Raw genomic sequence first — 20,864 nt, 5'->3', positions numbered from 1 at the left:
ATGGAGTTAGGGTGCTGGTGGTGATTGCCTCTGGCTAGGAAGGGTTTCCTTCACCCTTGGTGCACACTTGAGGTGGTAGGCACAGTGCATAGAACATGGTTGGAGGTAGCTTCCCTTTTTCTGTAATGCCAGTACTCCAGCTGAAGGTAGCATGAAATGAAAGTGTGGCCTCACGGTACGGACTCCAGTGACTCTTTATTTGTAGCAGGTCCTGTTAAATGCAGCCGTGGGTTAATATGGAACTAAGCTTCAGCAGCAGGAATTTGTGAACAGCTATGAAAATACCGAAACAACTGCAAGGTGCTGACCTTAAACTAGTGTTCCTTTAACTTCTAGTAGTTGTTTGTGTCCATGCAAACCCAACTCTCTGGCTAGCAGTAATTTCTGAAGCGCAGGAAGCCATTGGGTAACGTGTTCTCTGGCTGAAGGCACAACGTGCAGAGAAGTTTTAAAAGCACCAAATTACAGAGGGTAAAACACTGTTGCAAACAAAACTCTTCTAAAGTGTCTTGCACTAGTAATGCAGAGACCTGGAGCTTTGTGTTTCACTTCATGGATCATAGGAACTGGAGTTCTGTATTTAACCTTCTTCCAGGTAACCAAACCCTTCACTGGGACCCGGCTGATTTTAGGAATTTTCTGGGGGGAAGATTTCAGCTTTTATGGAATTTAGTCATCAGTCATTTTTACTTTTTTTTTGGTGAAGGTTTTTTTTGAGGACCTGATGAATGTGGGGAAGATTTAATGCTCATAACAGTTCCAATTAATGCAGAGAAAACATGACTGCCTCAATTCTTTATTCTGTCTACAGCTATTGAAATGGAAGAGCTTGGGGCTTCAGCAGCACGGGTGGGTGTTTGGCTGCTCTGACAGATTACTGCCTCAGAGCAGATGCACTTTGCTGCAGTTTAACTATGCTAAGGTGGCTCTGCTGAGGTAGTTTGAAGGATGATAAAAGAGAGTCCAAAGGATGTCATTCAGCCATGAAGAATACTCAGGGTATATGTAATCACAGCAACCACCTATTTGCTTTTGACCTGTTATTTTAATACTCAGTTGGAGCGCAAAAAAAAAAAAGAATTAAAATATTCTGCACCAGGGTGCATGTGTGACATGGCAAATTAGCTCAGTTTTAAAAGGACATGTCTAGAAGAGTTGAAGCTTCTGTCTTTTTCTCTATTCCTCATTTGTATTTCAGCCACTCATTAAATTTCATAGATAGCACTTTATATGAAAGACTTACTATACCTCAAGATCTCTGGTGAAACTAGGGATGGAAAGGTAGTTTGTGCACAGGATCAGACACATTATAGAGATTTGGGGAGGGATTTCTTGCTGTTTACAGTGGCACAAGCTTTGCATAACAAAGTGCCTCCAAAGAAGTCATGTTACTTAGAAATGTAAAATGAGATCTCTCAATTCTACATATTTGATACAAATTTATAATTCAGAACAGAGCATTTTAGTTGGACTCAAAGAAAGTCAGAAATCTCTACATGTTTTGGATATACACAGAGGGAAATCCAAACTAACGATTTACAAATTACATTCTAGCACTTTTTTCCAATAAATAAATAAATCTAAATTCTTCTATCTTGTTCATTCTACTTCCCAGTGTCATTGCAATTCTATACCTGATCTGAATTTTTAGTAATAACATTGGGCAACTATTATAACACACCTAACACAAGTCAGCCAAAAACTCTATTGAATTTGATTTAATTATACTGATGAGCCACTCTGGTTACTTTTTGCCCAGATGATCTGAAACTGAGGCTAAGATCAACAAGGCTTGCAAAAATAAACTTCCTTAAGCAGAGAGTAGAAAATATACCTGAAAAACAGGTTTCAGATCCACATATTTGCAATACCTGAAACTTGACTCTGGGAATGATGCACCACCACTACCTGAAAAGAGGAAAATGCTTGGTACAGCACATATCTGGTCAAAAGAGCTCCTATTTACGGATGCATTCACACACAATTAGCTGATGGAAAATGAACCACAGAGCAAGAATTTGGTTGTGGGACATTTTCAGCAGACATTTCTGAATAGCAAAGCCCAGTTCAGCAAACAGATCTCTGATTCCGGTGGGTGTTTCCCTGCTCTTGTCTTTCCCTCTTTCACATCAAAAGGAATGCTTTCTCCTTGGCCTAGCTTTCATCTGCAAACTACTGAATTTATTGAACTCTTGGTGAAGTTATCTGCTGGTTTTGATATGAGCTGGTTCAGAGTAGAGATCCACAGAGGCAAGAGCTCAGCCTTATGGTCCCTAGGGAGAGGTCTGGTTTTCAACCCTGCAGGACCAGCACCTGTATGGCTCTTCCTCTCGGACTTCCCACTCTAAGAACAGTGACTGTACTGGTAAATTGTAAAAAAACCAACACATATCTGCCCTCTGTGATTTACATGTGTGTTTTCAGTTAGCAGACTCTGAGTTGGACTGTGAGCTTGGCGAGAGGTGAGTGTGGCTTCATTCTCTCCCTCGTGGCTGCCTCCACCCTGGGCTCTTTCAGGGATGCTGTGCTCCTGCCTGGCACACCAGCACAGTAGAGGAATGAACGCTTCCAGGAAAGGGCCATTTAGAGTTTTTTCCCAAAGAGGAAATGGAGACTGGCAACCCTTTGGGTTTTCAGCAAAAACGCTGGTGGCGGGTGCCAGTGTTGAAAGGCAAACCAGTTGCACTCTGCTTCGTACATCATCTGCATCTGCTCCCATCTACATAGAGAAACTTTTAATAGGGCTCCCTTGATGGAGGAAAACTCTCAGTCTTCTACTTTCTGATGATGCTTTTCTTTGTGTTGGTAGACGTGTTGGAGTGGGTACAGTCCCCTCACACTGGACTGAAAGTCCCTTTTATCTTTCCCTTTTTAGGTGCACTGGACAGAACGATGAAAATTTTAGCAGCTGGTATATGTGGTAAGTTTCAGATCTACTTTAGAGGAAAAAAACTGACAAATAATATTCTTTGATGGATATACAGAGAGAAAGGCATTGAGAGAGACTGATAGCTAGAGAGCATTGCTCCTGGGCTGTCCCTGTGTTCTGTCTTTACAAACTAATGGGAATCATTTATCCATATCCTCCTCACTGTACGCTGACAACTGAGCTGGGAAAAAACGATGGATGATTTCAGGGAGAAATATTTGAATTTCCAGCCAGCACTTGTCGCTGAGCACTCAGGCCTGAGACATTGGTTTCTGGAGACTTTGATCATGTCCAGTATGCTGGTGGGGAAACAGCAACATTTAATGGCTATTTGCAAAAGATGTTAATGAATATGTTAATTTGAAGACATGCAGCCATCTGTCAGTGCTGTCTGCAGATGGTAATGGCACTGTTCCTCCCCTGCTGCCTCTGCCTTAGGTTCCTGATGTTGTTTTTCCTGGCCTTGCTCCTGTCCTGTGGGATCTGCTGCTGCCTGCAGTGCTGGCTGAAACAGTGGAGCTGCCTGTCCCGCCAACGCACCGTGGCTGTCTTCGCCCTCAGCAGCTCAGACACCTTTTGTGGTTAGTCCTGTCTCTGCCTGCTGCAAGGTCCTGCCAGCCATAGTGGGCTTCCTGTGGACCATCCATAACCCAGAAAGAGGTAGCCAGGCTTGAGTGGGAGCTGGGCTGTGTTTCTGGTGAACAGTGAGGTGCCCGGTTCAGGCATCCTGGGGGTGTGTTCAGACCATGGACTGGAGGGCTGAAGCCACATCCACTTTTCCCCAGTCGTACATTCAGTTGAACTTGGTGCCATCTCTGTGTGTCCATTATGTCCCAAAGGTGCTTGGCCAGGCTCACATTGGAGGTGTGTGGAACTTTCTCCTCAGTGCTGGGCGCTCAGTGGCCCAATATGCAGACACAGGCACTGGGGTCAAGCAGCCCTTTCCAGCATGTGTCCTGCATTTCTCACTCAGGCAAGACTTCACTGGCCTAACTTGAGCCACCCCAGTAGGCAGCTTAACTGGTTGATACACCCTGAGATCCGTCAAAAGTTTGTCTTGCTGGGTTTTGTTTTGGTAGCCACCCTAAGCATTCCCCCAGGAGCACCCAGCCTTCCAAGGACTGGGCTATAATAACTATGTGTAACACCTATAACTGACCTGGAATATGGTCAGCAGCACCATCAGGCTAGGCCAGACAACATTCCTCCAAGAAAAATTAATCTAGCCCTGTCATTAGCCTAAGCTCTTCCCAGAGAATGTATTGAATGTATTACCTGCTTTCTGGGTGGTCATGGGCAGTGTCTTCACAGGGAAGACCCACCCCAAACCCACCCATATGCCTCTGTCCTGACTTCTTGTATCTGGAGTTTGTGGTGAAAGGCTTTGTGATGCCATGCTTCAAAAATTACATCCATGCCTTTCTTGTTTCCAAGTGGTTTGGCAGCTCCTCCCGGGCTCACCTCTCTCACCCCCACACTTACTCTTCGTGCCTGTCTCCTGCATGGTTGTGACTTTGCTTTTTCCCCAGCGAGTGAAGCATCTCAGTGCCCATTCTCTGGATCTCTGAGCCCCTGCATGACTGCAGAGATGTCCTGCTCTTCTGCCCCACAGTTCAGCCTTGGGGGAACTGAGTTGCCTCCATCCTATGAGGATGTTATGGAGCAAAATAAGCTCTAGACACCACATGTTGGCTTCCAGTGATTCCACTTGACTCTTCAAAGGTCTTCCATCACGCTACGGGAGTGTGAGAGCAAATCAGCCCTTACCACAAGCTGGCCAAAAGACTGAAAAGCAGCACATATTTCATCTGAACCTAAAAGAGGAGACTAAATACAACAGAACAAATGCCAAAAGCATGTGTTGAATCTGTCACAGGAGCTCAGCTTGACATTTTGATGGCTCTGGATTTTAAGAAGCTTCCTCAAAGCCTATCTGTATTTGGAGTTTCTGTCTCAGCCTCCAGATTTATCTCTCTAAGGCTGCTAGAGCTGGTGTAGCCCCATGTGTTTTAGGACCGAATGTTGATAAATGACTTGCTAGTTACTTCTCAAACTTGGGCTGCCTCCTTCACTCGGTGTGGTGCCAAGAAACACCCTCTGGCAAAGTCATGTTGTTCTAATACATTGTAATGCAATCATGCCACTCTATGATGAAGGATTGTTTGCCACATTTAAAATATTTAGCACAGCATATCAGATTTGTCTAATGCAAAAGGCAAATTTATGGTCAGGGAAGAGAAAACAAGAAGCAGGGATTATGAGTAGCAGCAGTGGCAGGAGCTGGTTACAAAGCACAGAAAAAAAGTGAATTTGCTCATCTGAGCCTTTCTTAATTCCATTGTGACTGTCCTCAGCTACTCTTACCCTAGCACTGCAGACCAGCAGGCTTTGAATGGCCCAGGACACTCGTGGAATTTCCCCAAAGACATGAATTAGGGGCTTAGGTATTTAATACTTAGCTACAGAAATATATTAGGATAAAGGATGTCATTTTCTTTGAGGTGATCACTGCAGACAGAATGGAAAAATACTTTAAGTCATCCAGACTGCCTAATGCCCAAGCAGGATCAGTGCTACATAAGTCATTCCTAGGAGGTGTTAGCCTAACTAGTTCTCAAATTACTGAGGAAAGATGCCGAATTTCCCCCTTAGCCATATTCCAGATGAAAGCAAAGATTTCCTTTTGTTTGTCATGGGCAGGTCACTGAAGGCTGAATTCAGCCTACCTGACCTCTCTGCCTCTGGTCTCTCAGTGGCAAAGGCTGAGGGGCTGCAGTCAGACCTCTCTTGTTGCAAAAGGTAGATGTCACACCATGCACTGCATGTCCATGGAGCCATGAGCTCATGGTCAAATTGGGCAGCTGGGTCCATCATGGATTAGAACCCCAAAAGATTAATGGAAGCCCACAACCTGGCTCATGGAGCAGCTCCCTACCTGTAGAGCAAGGTTAGTACCACTTCCCGTGCTCAGAAAGAAAACTGGGAATATAAATCCACTAAGGGTTTTGAAGTGCTTACATATTCTCATATTGATTCTATATAAGAACATTTGCCAGATAAAGAATTACAGCATATTTTGAGAGAAAATTCCTTGCCAGCACCACTGCAAATTATCTCTCTAAAATCTTATTTTAGAAGCAGCTTTAATGTTTGACTCTTGTGTGAAAGGAAATAAATGTTGCTGTAGCCAAATGAATGTTTGTGCCAGTAGGCTAAAATATTACCACGTTTATTAATAAGGAAAATTAGTAAACACAGACTCAGCCAGGGGAGAAGTCAAGCAAATCCTGAGTGTCCTTTTCCTGGCTGAACTACTATGAATTGTAGGTAATCAGCACCTCTCAGGATCAGACCTTTTATATACATAACTACTTCCACTACTCAACCCCTTCAATTTATGCCCTGAAGCATGAGATTTGATTATGTTTGTCACTTCAGCTTGCATAGCCTGTTAGTGGGCATTAAATCAGCCATCACTTGCTTCCCACCTACACACTGCGCTTGCTTCAGTGACCCCTTCGTGGCAGTGAACTCCACAGGTTGTCTGCATTGTGTGCTGCATAAAACATTACCACCTCCTGCTTATTCATTGCTTGGCTCTAAATACATTGCTGCCTTTAATTTCATTGAATGTCACCTTCTAATCAGGTGGCTGGAGAGGCTAACAAGCAAGGACTGCTCTGGTTTCAATGCCTCCATCTCTCTGCATCCCTCCTTCGCCAGGACCAGTCATTCCCGAGGCCATAAATTCTTCCCCAGCCACCCAACAGAGGGCAAGCGAGGCTTTCAGCACACAGAAACATTTGTGGAAACAGGTTTGTTTCCCTGCTGCTGGTGTGCATTCAAGTGCATTCAGCTTCATGTTTGCGGTGCTTTAATTATTCACAAAAGGAATCAAATTATCCCATCAAAATTGTGACAAGTGGCTTGTAGTAAAGTGAGCTAGTGGCTGTCACAAAATCAGGCTCCATCTGGAGTTCCCAGCATGGGAGAACCTGTGTGCTGTGGTACCTGTGCAACATGACAGGAAGCCACGGGAGCTTCCAAAAACTGCTGAAGGCCAGGAGGCATCTGCAAAAAAGTGTAGGGTTGCTGTGGGGGAACACAAACTGACCTTGCTGCTGGCTTGGGGTGGGAAAGGAGACCGCCCCAAGAGAAGGGTAAGTGGACAGTGCCCTGGTCCTTGGCTTGATCACTGAAATGGAGAAGAGGATTGGCTCCTTCCTTCTACAAATGTATTTGGGGTGGCCCCACTGACCTACTGCTGCCTATGAAAGCTGCTTCCCCCAGCTTGCCCCTTTACCCACAAATGCTCCAGCAGAATGGACAAGGTTTCTCCAGACCTGTGTTCCCATTCTTACAAAAGCAGAGATTTTGCCTGGTAATTTATGTTTTATAAGCACTCAGACTTTAATGAGGGCAGTTAATGCAGTTTGGCTGATGTTTCCAGAATTGTGAGGAAGAATAGAGTCCACTTTGGAAAAGCACTTGTTCTGCTGCAACTCTCTGGCTGCCACTCACCCTCTGACTTATACTTCCTGCTGGCTTCAAGAAGAAATGGCAAAAGGCTTTAGAAAAAAGCAGAAAACAGTAGAAGGCAGATGTATTTGTGGAGGAGCTTGTTGTCACCAAGCCTTGTGAGGGGGAAATGGGAGCAGTACAGAGGCACTAATTGCTTGGTGACCATCTGGAAGCAAAAGACAAAGGGAACATGGTGAGGCACATGGCTGGACTTTCACCTCTACACATTAAGAGCTGAATAATAAAGTCATAAACTGGCTCTCAGGCAAAATAGAGCAAAACCAAAGCCAGCTGAGCCCTAACAGTGCATCAGTCTGGAATGCCAGGAGGATTGGACATGAAAGATGGGAAAATAATTGTTATGCTCATTAATCTACGGGGGTTTTTATTGTCATCTAAACATTCTGCATTATGGGTTAAAGACTTAAGCGCAGGGAGGATTAGGATGGGGCCGGGGACAGATGCCCGCCCTCTTCAGGTCACTAGATGGCACAATTCTGGTTTATTTCTTCCTCGCTCAAAGGCATCTTACAGTAGGGACCCAGAAGCTACTGGAAGAAAATTGTTCTCTGCTCCCTATAACAGCGGTTGAACAGAGTATTTCAGTCATTAATCACCTGCCCACAATATTTAACAGATGCAGAAGGGCAAACTGTGGGAGTCCAGCCCCAGCTGAGCGAGAAAACCTCACTTTCTTGGTGGAATTTTACTTTTCTCTCGTGAACACTTTACAAAATTACTTTAAGTATATGTATCTGAGCTGGAATAAAGTCAATGGCTGCAAAGAGCCGTTGCTATTGAAATAGAAATGAAAATGAAATAAAATTTAGCTATGTTAATTTAGCTATGTAAGTGTGACTTTGCAAAATGTAAAACTGCTTAAAAGTTTCTGCCCAAACTGTGGGCAATTAAGATAAAAATAGCTTAGGGAACCGGGAAGGCTTTTTAGCATGTAGAGAGGGGTGGGGAACCTGGAACTGTCTGAAATGATAAAACTTTATGTAACTACCCTGTAATGGTAGGAATAGGAGGTAAAACTAAGTGTCTATTTAGATAAGGCAGACTGCAAAAAGAGCGTGTGTATAGATAATTTTAAACTTGCTACTTTCAAACTGTATAAAAAGCTACGGTATTCATTTGCTCAGGGGAGTGCACTGGGAAGAACATCTGCCCCTTTCACATTCCCCGGCCGTAATAAAAGTGCTTTTCAGATTGTTCAAAGGTTTCTTTGAATCACTATAGGTGTGCACTGGCGTCCAAGGTCTGTACCTACCAGCAAAGGTCTGGACAGCCTCCAAAATCACTCCCCCTTACCCAAGAGCTGGTCCTGTTTGTGCTGCTGCCTTTTGTGTGTCCTTGCAGGAGACTGCTGATTTTCCTCACAGAAGTCAAAGCAGGTCACTTGGCAAAACACCTTTCTGGGCAAAACTTGGATGTGGGTTAGAAAGACAAGACACTCAAAGGCAACAACCTTTATTATATCTCACTGGTGTTACAATATGTAAGAAAAGCAGAATTCTGAAGTAACGTTCCTGTCTACTGAAAATAATTGTTCAAATCTACTGAATCCACACCAAAATCACATAACAATGTTTGTGAAGGGCAGGAAATTTTTATCTTGGGAAACATTCATGCAGCTGCAGTAGGAGACAGCCTAGTTCACAAGGTCACAATAAGAGTGAGCCCTAATTACTGCTAGGGTAATTAAAAGTCTTTATGAACAAGGTTGATCAAGGCAGTGAGAGGATGTAATGTTGCATGCAGAAAAGGACAGCCATTGCAGATGTCATTGTTTTATTACCTATCTCACTTGCCTGTATCAAAATGGGAAATCAATACCTATCTGTAAGGCATGAAATCAATGAAAAGCTTACCTACAACATTTCACCATTTTTCATAACCTGCAATCAGCTGGATCCCTGGCACACTGCACCAATCTGTGTGCTGTCAATGAAGAGGACAACAGGAAGCCCCAGTTCAAGGAGACACCATGGGGCAGGTACAGCAGGGAGGAAAGATGCGAGTTCCAGCTCTCAGCTAAGTCCCTGAGTTTCCCTATGCCCTGGGAAATGAAGACTGAGGTGCCCAAACACATAAAAATACTCCTTGGAAGTTAGTTAAAATCTGGAGAAACCTAAAAAGCTGTTGGAACTGAAGGATTAAATGTTGGGCCTCAGCTGAAAGTAACAATTGAGAAAAAAAAGCCTTGGTAAGTCATCAATGGTGATCAGGAAGGTAAAATCAGTCTATTGTTATTCCTAGTCAGCTACTGCTTGAATGAAATGTAAGTAGATATTAAGGAAATACCTTAATAACTGAGCTCATCTGATATGTCTTTAGCCTTAGGGACTGGTTGTGATTTTGAAAGAGAAAATAAGTCCTGTATTCTTTCTGGGAGGTTTCTTGTAATGAATAAACAACTAAACTAAAATGGATCTGCACTGTGACATGGTAATTAGCAAATGAGGAGTGAATCCTGCAGTCATGAAACCAGTGTCAGCATTAAATCAAATAGGGATTAACAATTAAATAACAACACCTGATCAAAACATCAGATAGATTGTCAGTGGAATTTGAATAATGAAGCAGTGCAGCACTGGACCAGTTGTTACAAAACATTAACCTGGCAAACCTAAGGGTTGCTGTGACCTCTTCCTAGTCCTCTTGTGCAGGTGATGGATTCTCAAAACCTATCATAGAGTTTGGCTAGAATAGAAGTATGGTTAAAAAATTAACTCTTATTCTACACAGATACTGAAGAAGAGAGGTTCACAAGTGTTTATGCAATATTCTTTTATGCAAGAATATTTGTATGTATATTCTTTGTATGCAAAGTGTATTTGAGGAGGATAGACCCTGAGTTAAGATAGTATTTGGGGTATGCATGTGCTCTATTTGTGTACCCCCAGAAGGAGCACAGGGCTGCAGGGACTAATGAGACAAGTCCTTTATATTCACCCCTGATCAAGGCATAGGCATTAGATCCCAAAGTGCCCACTGAGTCACTGCTTGGTGTGTCCCACACGTTGCAAATCACAAAATAGCTCCCACTACCTTAAATCAAGCTGAAGACCACTAGGATGAAGGCCCAAAATTCTCCTCAACTACTGAACAGGAGAAATCAATGGTCTGGGATCTGCAATTACATCTGCATTTATCCTTTGCTAAACAAGGAATAAGTCTTTGCAGCAAGAAATAATCTTCATGCTCAGAAAAAGCTATTGAAAACAGCAACAAGAGGCTGGAGGGTGTCCCCGAGTGTTTGTGGGGAGGAACAACGTGCTGGCTGTATAGGCTGGGGAGGTTTTGATTCAGAATTTTGGTCCAACTGATGAAGTCTTTGCTCAGCAGGTCCTACCCAGGAGCATGTGTGTGCTGCGTGAGTTGAGCTGAGGCTGCCTGTGGCACTGCGGCATCTCTCCTCCCTCAGGGAGGTTGAGGGAGCATTTGCCTCTCTGGGCAGGAGAGGGGATGTGGGCAGTGGAGCAGTCACTGAGCACAGCTCTGCCTTTAGGGTGTGTTCACCCTCCATCTCATTTCCAGTGTGTCCCTGAAGGAGCAGGGGAGCAGGGGCACAACTCAGGAACCAGACTCAAAAGTGTTCCCAGAGCTTCCTTGCCCCAGCAGAGCATATCAGCAGCGTCAGCTCTCCTGCCCCAAAACCCCACAGCAAACACACTTCTGATGTGACTGTGAAAAACTTTAAAAAAAAAAAAAAAGAACAACCAAGCTCTGGATGCAGTTAACAGGCAGAAATTCCTGTCACCTCCGATCTCTTTGTGCATTCTTGGTGAGATCCATGAATTCATCACATCACTCATAACTCATGTATTCCTTGTCTCTCAGAACCTTGTAAAAAAGCCTCCATCGCTTCCCCTACTGTGTTTACATCTGTTCAATACAGCTCATCTTTTGGCAACAACCTGCTTTCAGTTGGACTAACACAAACAACTGCCAACCCAAGCAGCATGAACTCTGTAGGCACAAACCTCCCTCTCCTGGGCAGCAGCGCTGCCACAAGGGCTCTTGCTGAGATGGCTGCATTATGGTCTGGGCCCTGTGGAGCTGCTTGAGCCTGCAGCAGAGCCATACAGACCTGCTGTTGTCCTGCCTGTTCCAGAGCCTGAGTACTTCTTGACTAGGAGTTGTGTCAGGACCGGGTTATGTTTTAACGATGCTGATCAGTTCTGTGCTGCAGCACAAGATGCTGCTTCCAGGATAATCCATCAGAGGACTCACCCCTTCATTTTCCATCGTAGGGGCTATCAGAGGTGATATCTGAGACATAGCCCACTCCATCCTCAGCCATCCCATCCCCCTCTGGCCCACATAACATAAGGTTTTACTTCATATTCTCTGGGAGAAGAAAATCCAGTCTCACCACCAAGTAGTCCGTGGAGGAAGCCTACCTCTGGTGGTGCCTGAGTACTCATGGCTGTGTGTACCCTGCTGAGACTCCACTGTTGTTTCTTCACTACCCCTGAGCAGACACACCTCTGTGCTGAGAGCCTTTTCTCAACCTCCAGTGCCTGTGACCTTATGATATGGTGCCCACAGTAGAAAGGACTGAATTTGAACAGTTCCTAACAACTCTAAGAAAGCCCTGTCTAAGCTTCTCTTTCTGTTGAAGGCATGGAAGAATTTTCACATTCATTCTTAGGGAACCTGTAAAACTATAATGGGTTTTTGTCACCCACCCTAATGAAGACCTGGCTGATGCTCCAGCCTCATCCAGCCTATGGCAGTATGGATTGCAGTAGGTCCTGAACTGGATTTAAATATCTTTTGATAGAAAGGGACAACAGATTTTACTATCATTTATCCTAGTTTCTAGCTAATATAGACATATTGTCATGCACAAGGTCAGATTTTGGATCTTCACTCTCTTTGTCCAAGCGATGTCTTTACTAAGCAGGATGAAGCCGGCAATTTCCAGATCTCGGTGAGTTTAGAGCATCTGTAATGTACATTTTAACACTGACTGAGAAGGATTCTATCCTGCAGGGAAGAATGCACCTGGATTTGCAGTGTTTTCTCAGTGCAGCAGTTCATGGACCAAAGAAAGGGTCAGATGCTTAATACAACTCTTATCTTCTGAAGAACTCTCCAGCTGCCTGTAAGAGAAGCAGACCCCCATGCTGGGTACACAGGGTCCAGATGTTGGTCAGACAGTCAGTCCCTCTTTTTGACAGTATTTTCTGCTTTGTACATTCTGTTGATATGTTTCCAGACATGAAAGAGATCCATCTCCCAGTCTGGGGCTCTTCATGCAGAACACTGTGGTCTGACTCGGGAACAGCTGATTTATCTCCTTGTACCAATAGTGTTGAGACAAATGCTGAAAGAGTTTGTGTTGGTTATTTCAGTCCATGCAAGCAGCCTCAGCACTCAAGAAAACAGGATTCCCTAAAGCAAGATCTTCTCAGAGACTACTTTCTTGAAGGAAGGCTTTTTTGAAGCTCTCATAATGCAAACATTGTAGCATACAGTAGATCCTTGAAATGTAACTACACCCGTATCACAACCACAAGAGCTTGGCGCTCTGTGCAATCCACTACAAATAAAAGCAGAATGCTTTCTGGAGCACCTACCTGCTCCTCACACTCTTGTGTCCACTGCATACATTTTGGCAGTGGCTGTTTGTGAGGATGGCAAATGCACATTTGTTACGATGGTCGCAGCTGAGGAATAGCCTTTCCTCAAGGAGTAAGCAGGATGGAATCTTCCAGAACTGGTCTCTGTGAGGCACAGGGAGAGAAATGGGAACTGCTCATGTGTGCTTGGTGACTTTCAGCTGCAAAGCTTCATAATGCAGAGGAAGTAGCACTCCAAGATGTGACACAATAACAACACATTTTATGTCATACTTACACCTCAGGTCCCACCTGAAGACCTCAGTTTGCTTTCTAGAGATGCCTAAGACTATTCTCATTTTACAGCCAAAAATATTGCTACTGGGGATGAACAACCACCCCAAAGGATGTCCCTGAAGGACTTTCCCCACCCTGTGCACCTGTAGCACACCCCAAGCAATGGCTCTTTCTCTGAACTGTGCTTCAGCCCTGCCATGGTTCCTCACCTCTGAAGAGATACATGCAGCAGGTGAGCAGGGACCCAGATAAGAAACAGCCGAGTGACCCCGCCATGCCGAGCCAGCACGACCAGCCAAACTTGTACTGAATGCCCAGAAACACGTTGTGGAAGACCAGAGAGGAGCGCTCCACGTAGACATCAACTGCGTACCACACTGAGCCCGTGATGCCTGGGAGACCTGCAGGACAGGAGCAAGGTGCCACACAGCTCTCAGGTGGACCACAGGAAGATCCCAAACAAAATCTGAAGCCATAACTATTGTCTGCAGGGTCAGACTTCAGGATGGAAAGACCTTCCATGGATGGCAGGTTCTGGCCCCCGTTCAGCCTCAGCCTTTGGCGGATTCCCCCTGGCTCCTGCTGATATCAGCCGCAGCGCTGTCAGGCAGAAGCTGCACCCCACAGCTTGGCACTGCACACACCACCAGCATCGGCTGGCAGCACTCAGCTTTCCGCAGTAAAAGGCAGAAAGCTCCTCCCCTCTCAGTTTGTTTACCAACTTGTTGTAAAGTTGCTTCCAGAATTTAATTTTCTAATCTGTTTTGATTTTCAGAACTTTGATGCTGTTTGTCCCACAAACTTTGAGAATTGAATGGAAGATGTTTAAAAGAACCTCTCCAAGTGTTTTACATGCACTCCCAGTAGCCTGGGTGAGTTATGTATTAAATCTGCTCACACTGAACAGAGGTAGCTGCTCAATATTGGCATGAAGTCAAATGAAATTATTTGGTACCTAGTCAGATATTTAATTTTGTATTTAAAATTCTCCCACTAGCTGTAACAGCAAAGCATCTCAGCCAGTTGGGTATTTATCACCTAGGAAAGACAGACACGTTATTATCCTTTTATTAGAGATCAGCTGCAGAGATTTCAGGCTAAGTGACTTGCCCAAGGTCACACAATCTGTGGCAGAGCCAGGAACAGAACCAGGATGCCAGAAGTTTCTAGTCCTTCAGCAATTAGGTCTCTTTGCTTTATCAACAAGGCTGACTGCTTCACAGTAAATGGAAGTCAGTCAACTCAGAGCCAAGTCACCTGGTCAATACATGAACTGAAAGCAGATAAACTCAACTACGTGCTGTTAGGGGCAGGTGGTGAACAGAGGAAGTTATATTGCACAAATAAATCAAATAAAGATTCTTCCCCTGTGTTTACCATACAGAAAATCCCCAGCCTCTCTCCCTAAAATAAGAGAAGACTTTAGTGCTTTCCCACATTGCTAAAGGGTTTCCTGAAGAATGGGGGCTCAGCAGGGAATACCTGCAAGGAGCAACATAACTCCAGACACCAGGCAGATGCGCAGCTTGATGAGCGGCTCATCGGGAAGGAATTTCACGCAGTCCAATCCCAGCACAAGGAAGAGAAATCCAAATCCTGCCAGGATATCTGCTGTGATCATCATGGCTCGGGTCAGCACCAGCTTCACTGCAGGACAAAAGCAGAGCGTTCTAGTTCACAAGGAATGGAAATGTAAGGGGTAATGGGGTCAGATCCTATGACATTTTTTTCTGGGGTGAAGTTTTCTCCAGCTTCCCCTGGGAGTAATACCTCACTGAGAAAAGAAACGTGCCTCTAATTATCTGCCACTGCATAGAACAGATACTCTTTTAGTCTACACTCAGGTGTCCCTACTACTTGTAGAAACATCTATGACTCTTACATACCAGGGTGCTCGGCATAGATGGAGTCGTACTCATCGCAAGTTTGGATCCCATCAAAAACATTCGTGACACATTCCCACCACAGGCCACGGCATTTTGTACTCACCTGTGGATTGAGAAGATAAAGTTTAAACATCCACCAACATAGCAGATGGTCAGCTTAGCCCTTCAACAGAAATCCTGGAGGTTACATCGATGGCAAACCAGAGTGTTTAGCTTGAAAAAGAGAGAAAGCAGCAGGATGGAGGACAAGGACAATGTTACAATATTTTCTGTGTACCTGATAATATTTTTACATTAGAGGAAAAGAAATTCAGACTAGACATTAGGGAAAAAAAACCAAAGCCTACCTATTGTTAAGAATAAAAATTCTGAAGAAAATTTCTGGGAAGAGCTGAGGGGCGGCTGACCAGGGAGACCTGAGAGCAGGCTTGATCTCTCCTTGCCAAATGCTTGTCTAGGCTGAGCTGGGCAGGGCTATGGACCAGATGACCTGAGACTTTGCTGTCCATGCTCCACTTACACCATCCTCCTGACAAGAAGGAGCAGCTCAGAGAGTAAGAGAGACGTGCAAAGTAGAGGTGTAGGTGTGAGCCCCTCTGCAGACACCTGTGCAGTGCTGCCTCTAAATGACTCAGCCACAAACACTGGCTGGAAAATGAGAGGCAGCCAGCGCTGATCCTGGCCCTGGGGCTCCAGGTGTGCTGCCAACTATGGGACCATGCGTGCCCAAGCCACAGTCATTGCTGAAACATCCAGACTGGGGCACACACTGTAGTAGTATCATGGCTAATCGTCTCCACTGTCCTGAAGCCGTAGATACCATTCCAAGCCCAGCCTTCCATAAATCACTTTAATATGGGAGGTATTTTCATTACCAATGCAAATATGGCAACAAGCACAACTAAAACATTCCTGGAATGGCTCATACAAGGAGTAGAGCTAGTGTTGGTGCAGCTTTGGACTCCAGCCTGCCCACTGCTGCCAGTGACACCCACTGCAGTTAATGGAAGGAGAAACTCTTCCATCAAATGAGTTTCATTCAGGCAAAGGGGACCAGGCTTGCTTAGATGATGCAAGATTAATTTTTCTTGCACTGTGTAAATCACAAAGCAGATAATAACATATCTCAACCACCTAATAAAGTCTTATTCAGGATGTATTGAAGTCTGTAGCCAGCCACAATATTTTGTCCACAATACAATGTCTGAGCCAAACAGTGCAGCTCCTCTGTGACACTGCCCTGTGGATCAAAGGCAAGTAAAAATTACTCACTACTTCAGACTGGCAAAAGAGATACGATTTATATCTGAATGAAAACAATCTACACGTTTTGTTTCATGAAGATAAAAAGCACTTAAAATTTCTGAGAATTTCAGGGCATATTTAATGAACAATCTCATAAAAAATGAGAATCAGTGGTAAAACAAACTGATTTCATTGTTTCTGTGTTTTTCAAGAGAACAGTGTCACATAAAACAATTTGCCATGTGCGCATTAGATGTGTTTTTACTGTGGCCCTCTTAATGCAGCTGCAGCTCCCCTCCTTTCTTAACTCACCACTGTTCAGGCTGTGCTTGAAATTTGCTTATTTTTATTAAACTACATTTTGTTCCACTTACATTTGTATCATTTCATGTTCCTCCCAAACCACCACAGGCTTATTCATACTACTCTGTATTCAGCTAATAATGTCAGTTACTTCCTTACTTGCTCGCATTAGTATTGTTTTTTAAATCTTACAAGCAGCATCTTCCTCTAAATTATTTATGAAGAGACTAACAGGATTCCAGGCTTTGTCAGCCTCCAAGCAAAACAGAGGTCTTAAGGCGCAACAATTATGATCATGGTCTAGCTTGTGAAATAACTCCCTTCCCAGACTAACAAAAACTTGATAAATGTTTTGCATTTCTTGGGATGTTTCAGTTGTCATCTACTCCTACTAGTGCTGATCATAGTCAAAGCAGGGATCAGCCCATCTCCATGCAGCCTGTGCACATCCAGGGATAAATGTCTCATTGCCTGGTGCAGGAGGGTTGGGAACAGATATTGGAGTGGCTACCCTGAGCCACCGCTTAGCTATTCTGCTTTCTGTTGTCTGCCTTGTAACCTCCTTGACCAACTCTTTCTCCCTTCTGTTTTGTGCACCTGGTTGTTGGTCCTCCTGGTCTTTAACCTGCCCCCAAACCACCCTTGGGCATCTGCCCTTGTGCTGACAGCACAAATCTTCAGGCACATGGGAACTCGCTGCTTGAAAGGGGAGGGGGATCGGGGATGGCTGGGGCATCATGCGGGGTTATGGATTTCTCCATCCCACGTGCACCGTGCTGGTAGCACTAATTCCCCATCAACTCTCTCCCCCCATAGCAAATGTGTCCCAGCTTTCTTGGGCCCAGCCAAGGACTCCCCGAGCAGTTAAGCATCTCTGCCACACTCCTCATCTCCCACTTTGATTACGACACACGTTGCCACAACCTGCTTTCCCTAATGCAAGTATGCATGTAAAACATGAACTGCATAATGACTGTAATATATATAATTACATCCTATTCATAATGTATAATTAATATTAAAATAATTCTCATACAAATTAAAAAAAGGCCAGAACAAGCACACACTTCTCCTTCTGGGGAAAGTGGAGAAGACAAACATGCGAATGGTGTTAGTCACAGTGTTTTACCACACTGTTAAAAGGTGCCAACATATGATGATTACAAGCCCAGCTCGAGAGTAAAACAGGCAGTGTTTAACAGTAGTGGTAATATTTATAATCCACCTGCAACAGGGAGTGCTCCTTGGGAAGCAGATTATGGGCTTTTTCCAGTACAAACTGCTGCAAAAATTAACCCAGCCTTGTCTTGATACTTCACAAGGAGTCATAAGCTTAAATCACTTTCTGTGTGGCCATAACCTGTTGTTTCTGAAGGGGAGGTGAGAGGCTGTGAGAGCTGAGCTCTGGCCAGGGCCCCTGAAGCCCCTCTGGAAGTGGCTGCTCCTGGTGCTCCCTGGCCTCTTCCTCCTGGGCTGCTCCTCTCCAGTGGGACCACAGTGAGGGCTTCATCCTCCCCATTTGCTGGGGGCCAGGGTCAAAACCAAGCAACCAGACAAGAACCAGTAGCTACACCTGCTGCAGGACGGAGTTCCCTTCTCCTGGAGTCAAAGTTGCCTGACTGACCCTTTTTCCAGCAGAAAAGAAGAGCCATTGTGGACCCCACGACCTTTCTGGCCATGGACAGTCCACCTGCATTTCCCTGTTTAGAGAGGCAGTGAGTCATTAGGGTCATTAAGATCAGTGGTCAGGTATTAAGGCTGGGGGCATTTTGCTCCATTATTTAGTATTCACACTCAGAGCAGGAATGTGAGAATAGTGGCTGCTAATAACCAAACTGGGTGTTAATGGAGCAGTTTGGACAGCCCATCAGCAGGTGCCTTTGTGCCAAGAAGACAAGGTTACACAGCCTCAGGGTAATGGACTGGTTCTTTCCTGGACTCATTTTGCTCAGGAGACGGGTTTTCCTCTTCTGATTTTCCTCACAATCAGATTCACTTGGCTTTTCTGATTGTACTGATATCTTCATCTGACTACAAACAATTCACATCTTCCTGAAAGAAATCTGAAATAGCTCCCAAATGAAAAGTGAAATCCCATCCAGCATCACTGGGTGCATACTATTTTCCCTGGAAAAAGCTCACTGAGCAGACATGTTGACCATCAGCAATTGCACTTCATTGGATCTGTGACCACCACCTCAGCATCTACAACCACCTTTCAGGGTAGGACTGACACTCAGATTATCAAGATTTCTTGTGGCATAGAGGAAAAAAAAAGTATTTGTCTCATAATCAGTTTTATCCTTCTTTCTTCAGATAATTCACCACTTCACGTGATGCATCTAAATGCTGCATTGCAATCACTGAGTGCAGAGGAGCTCTTCTGGTTTCCTATGCTGAACAGCAGAAAGAAAGTTTCTTCCTGATATATTCAGCCAAACTTTCTGTCTTGGAAGGTGTTTCACCTCCACTGCATAAGGTATCCAGTTTGCCAGAGAGCAGATTCCCACACTGTGGATATGCAGCCCTTAAATGTGCACAAATAGATGGCTATGCTGGGAAGAAAATTACAAATTTGCAGTAGTGAGTGCTGCAGAAACAGTGATGATTTGGGGCCTGGAGTCTTTGGGGCACACCTTGCATGTAAGGAGCAATCTTCTCCCTTACGTGCAATTTACTTTTGCCAATACCTTTCTTTAAAATGAGAGTGCTACTGTCTGCACAAGTTCAAGAAGATATTGAGTCCCCATGGCCCCCTCAAATTTCTGCTAGCCCTGTAACTCAATGGCTGTTAAGAAAAAGACAAAGAGCACAGTTGTACATGGTGGATGTTTCTACCAGGAAATCTGACCTACGGAAAGAGAAACACCTCCAAAATATCCATGCAGGCTGGAGACACAGAATAACTGTACTCAAGTTCATGCACATATAAAACTAGAGCCTGTAGAACTTTCCTGAACTTACTAAATGAGAGCAGAGTCTGGATAATAAAGCCTGCCAAAGAGAACTAAACAAAATACCACTTTTCTCCTGCTCTTGCCACAGTAATTAATTTCATTTTCATCCATTTTCATCCAGTACAAGAGGGAAAAAGTATATGAGAGTGGAGCAATGACACCAGGAACCAAACTCTCCCTAGGACATGTTGGTTTTGGTGATCAGGCTCTCCTCACCCCAATCTTACCTCCAGGGAGTCATCAGCATTCACCATCCAGCAGTCTGTCCAGGTAGATGTTATCAAAAACCCAGCAGAGAAAAAAGCAAAAAAGCAGCCCACATACTGGAGGAAAAACCTCATGCCAGCAGGTGCTCAGCACATCCAGGGGAGTGAGAACAGCAGTGCCCAGCCTCGTTCTTAAAGCTGAGGTAGAGACAGAGCCTCAGTGTCCCAGGTCACCACCACCCTCTCCCAGTGAGCACGAGCAGCAGGGCCTCCTCACTTGTGCAGATGCCATCTGTTAGTGATGGCTGTAGGGGCAGCGCTCTCCTGCCACGGGGTCAGGAGGAGGGTGAGTGCGCCCACAGGAGCTGCTGCAGCCAATCCGCCCTGCACAGTTACAGCTCTTGTCATGCCTGACTGAAGAGAAATGGGCTTGTGCAGAAGTGACATGCAGGTAAATGGAGTCCTTGGCTTGCAGGGAAAGCAGGTATCATGGCAGGTTTTGTCAAAGTAGGAGTTAGAGAAGAGAATCAAAATTTGTTCTTCAGGGCGGAAGTTTTAAGCACTGCTTAGGGGCACACAGAAGAGCTCTCAGGTGCACACACATGTTTAGTTCTGTTCTTTGGTTCATGCCTTAGCAGGAAGCAACTATAAATTGTCTTGTTGTAGATCCCAGGTAGCTTGGTTACCATGCACTCTGATGCAGATCTAGTTCAATGCAGGAATGCTACTGGAGAGGGAAGGGAAAAGGTAGCGGTCATGGGCCTTCAGAGCCAATGCAAACCACCATCCCAGCTCAGATAGAGAGCTCTATGTTCTGCATTTGAGTCAAATCTCAATACTTCTCATGCCCTGGGCTTCAGTTTGTTCATAGCATGAGTACAGCTCCCATGTGGAAATCTTGAAGTTTTCAATCCAGTGGAGGATTTTGGTTTGTTGGATTTGTCCCT

The 20,864-nt window shown here is 44.8% G+C and overlaps 2 protein-coding genes across 4 annotated transcripts; one reads left to right on the top strand and one right to left on the bottom strand.

Annotated features, from left to right (window-relative positions):
* Positions 1–499: 499 nt before the first annotated feature.
* Positions 500–14,128, top strand: TMEM207 (transmembrane protein 207). 3 transcript variants are annotated; one of them, XM_018074852.1, is made up of 5 exons: positions 500–595; positions 2,425–2,462; positions 2,876–2,920; positions 3,368–3,510; positions 14,096–14,128. In XM_018074852.1, the coding sequence occupies exons 1-5, from the start codon at positions 521–523 to the stop codon at positions 14,101–14,103; spliced, it is 309 nt and encodes a 102-aa protein (XP_017930341.1). In that variant the 5' UTR covers positions 500–520; the 3' UTR covers positions 14,104–14,128. The 3 variants fall into 3 exon arrangements, with proteins under 3 accessions (XP_017930341.1, XP_008922769.1, XP_017930340.1); XM_008924521.2 differs by lacking the exon at positions 14,096–14,128 and adding an exon at positions 4,459–5,186; XM_018074851.1 differs by lacking the exon at positions 14,096–14,128 and adding an exon at positions 4,364–4,524.
* CLDN16 (claudin 16) lies at positions 12,208–20,182 on the bottom strand. Its single transcript, XM_029960826.1, has 5 exons — positions 19,939–20,182; positions 15,207–15,309; positions 14,803–14,967; positions 13,530–13,721; positions 12,208–13,188 (listed from the first exon to the last, which is right to left on the bottom strand). The coding sequence occupies exons 1-5, from the start codon at positions 20,050–20,052 to the stop codon at positions 13,049–13,051; spliced, it is 714 nt and encodes a 237-aa protein (XP_029816686.1). The 5' UTR covers positions 20,053–20,182; the 3' UTR covers positions 12,208–13,048.
* Between the last annotated feature and the right edge of the window lie 682 nt (positions 20,183–20,864).

The sequence above is a fragment of the Manacus vitellinus genome, unplaced genomic scaffold (assembly GCF_001715985.3).
Source record: "Manacus vitellinus isolate BGI_N305 unplaced genomic scaffold, ASM171598v3 scaffold_29_pilon, whole genome shotgun sequence".
In the NCBI taxonomy this organism is placed as follows: domain Eukaryota; kingdom Metazoa; phylum Chordata; class Aves; order Passeriformes; family Pipridae; genus Manacus; species Manacus vitellinus.
The sequence above is the reverse complement of the archived record's forward strand: the minus strand, read 5'-3'. Positions and strand labels throughout refer to the sequence as shown.

Bases quoted from the DNA above. Each gene is read 5' to 3' on its own strand.
- TMEM207 (XM_008924521.2), top strand. From the start codon at position 521: ATGCAGAGACCTGGAGCTTTGTGTTTCACTTCATGGATCATAGGAACT. The intron at 2,463-2,875 runs GTGAGTGTGGCT...TTCCCTTTTTAG, and splicing joins GACTGTGAGCTTGGCGAGAG to GTGCACTGGACAGAACGATG. The intron at 3,511-4,458 runs GTTAGTCCTGTC...CTTTTTCCCCAG, and splicing joins CAGCTCAGACACCTTTTGTG to CGAGTGAAGCATCTCAGTGC.
- CLDN16 (XM_029960826.1), bottom strand. From the start codon at position 20,052: ATGAGGTTTTTCCTCCAGTATGTGGGCTGCTTTTTTGCTTTTTTCTCT. The intron at 15,310-19,938 runs GTAAGATTGGGG...CTCAATCCACAG, and splicing joins ATGCTGATGACTCCCTGGAG to GTGAGTACAAAATGCCGTGG. The intron at 13,189-13,529 runs GTGAGGAACCAT...TGTGCCTCACAG, and splicing joins CTGCATGTATCTCTTCAGAG to AGACCAGTTCTGGAAGATTC.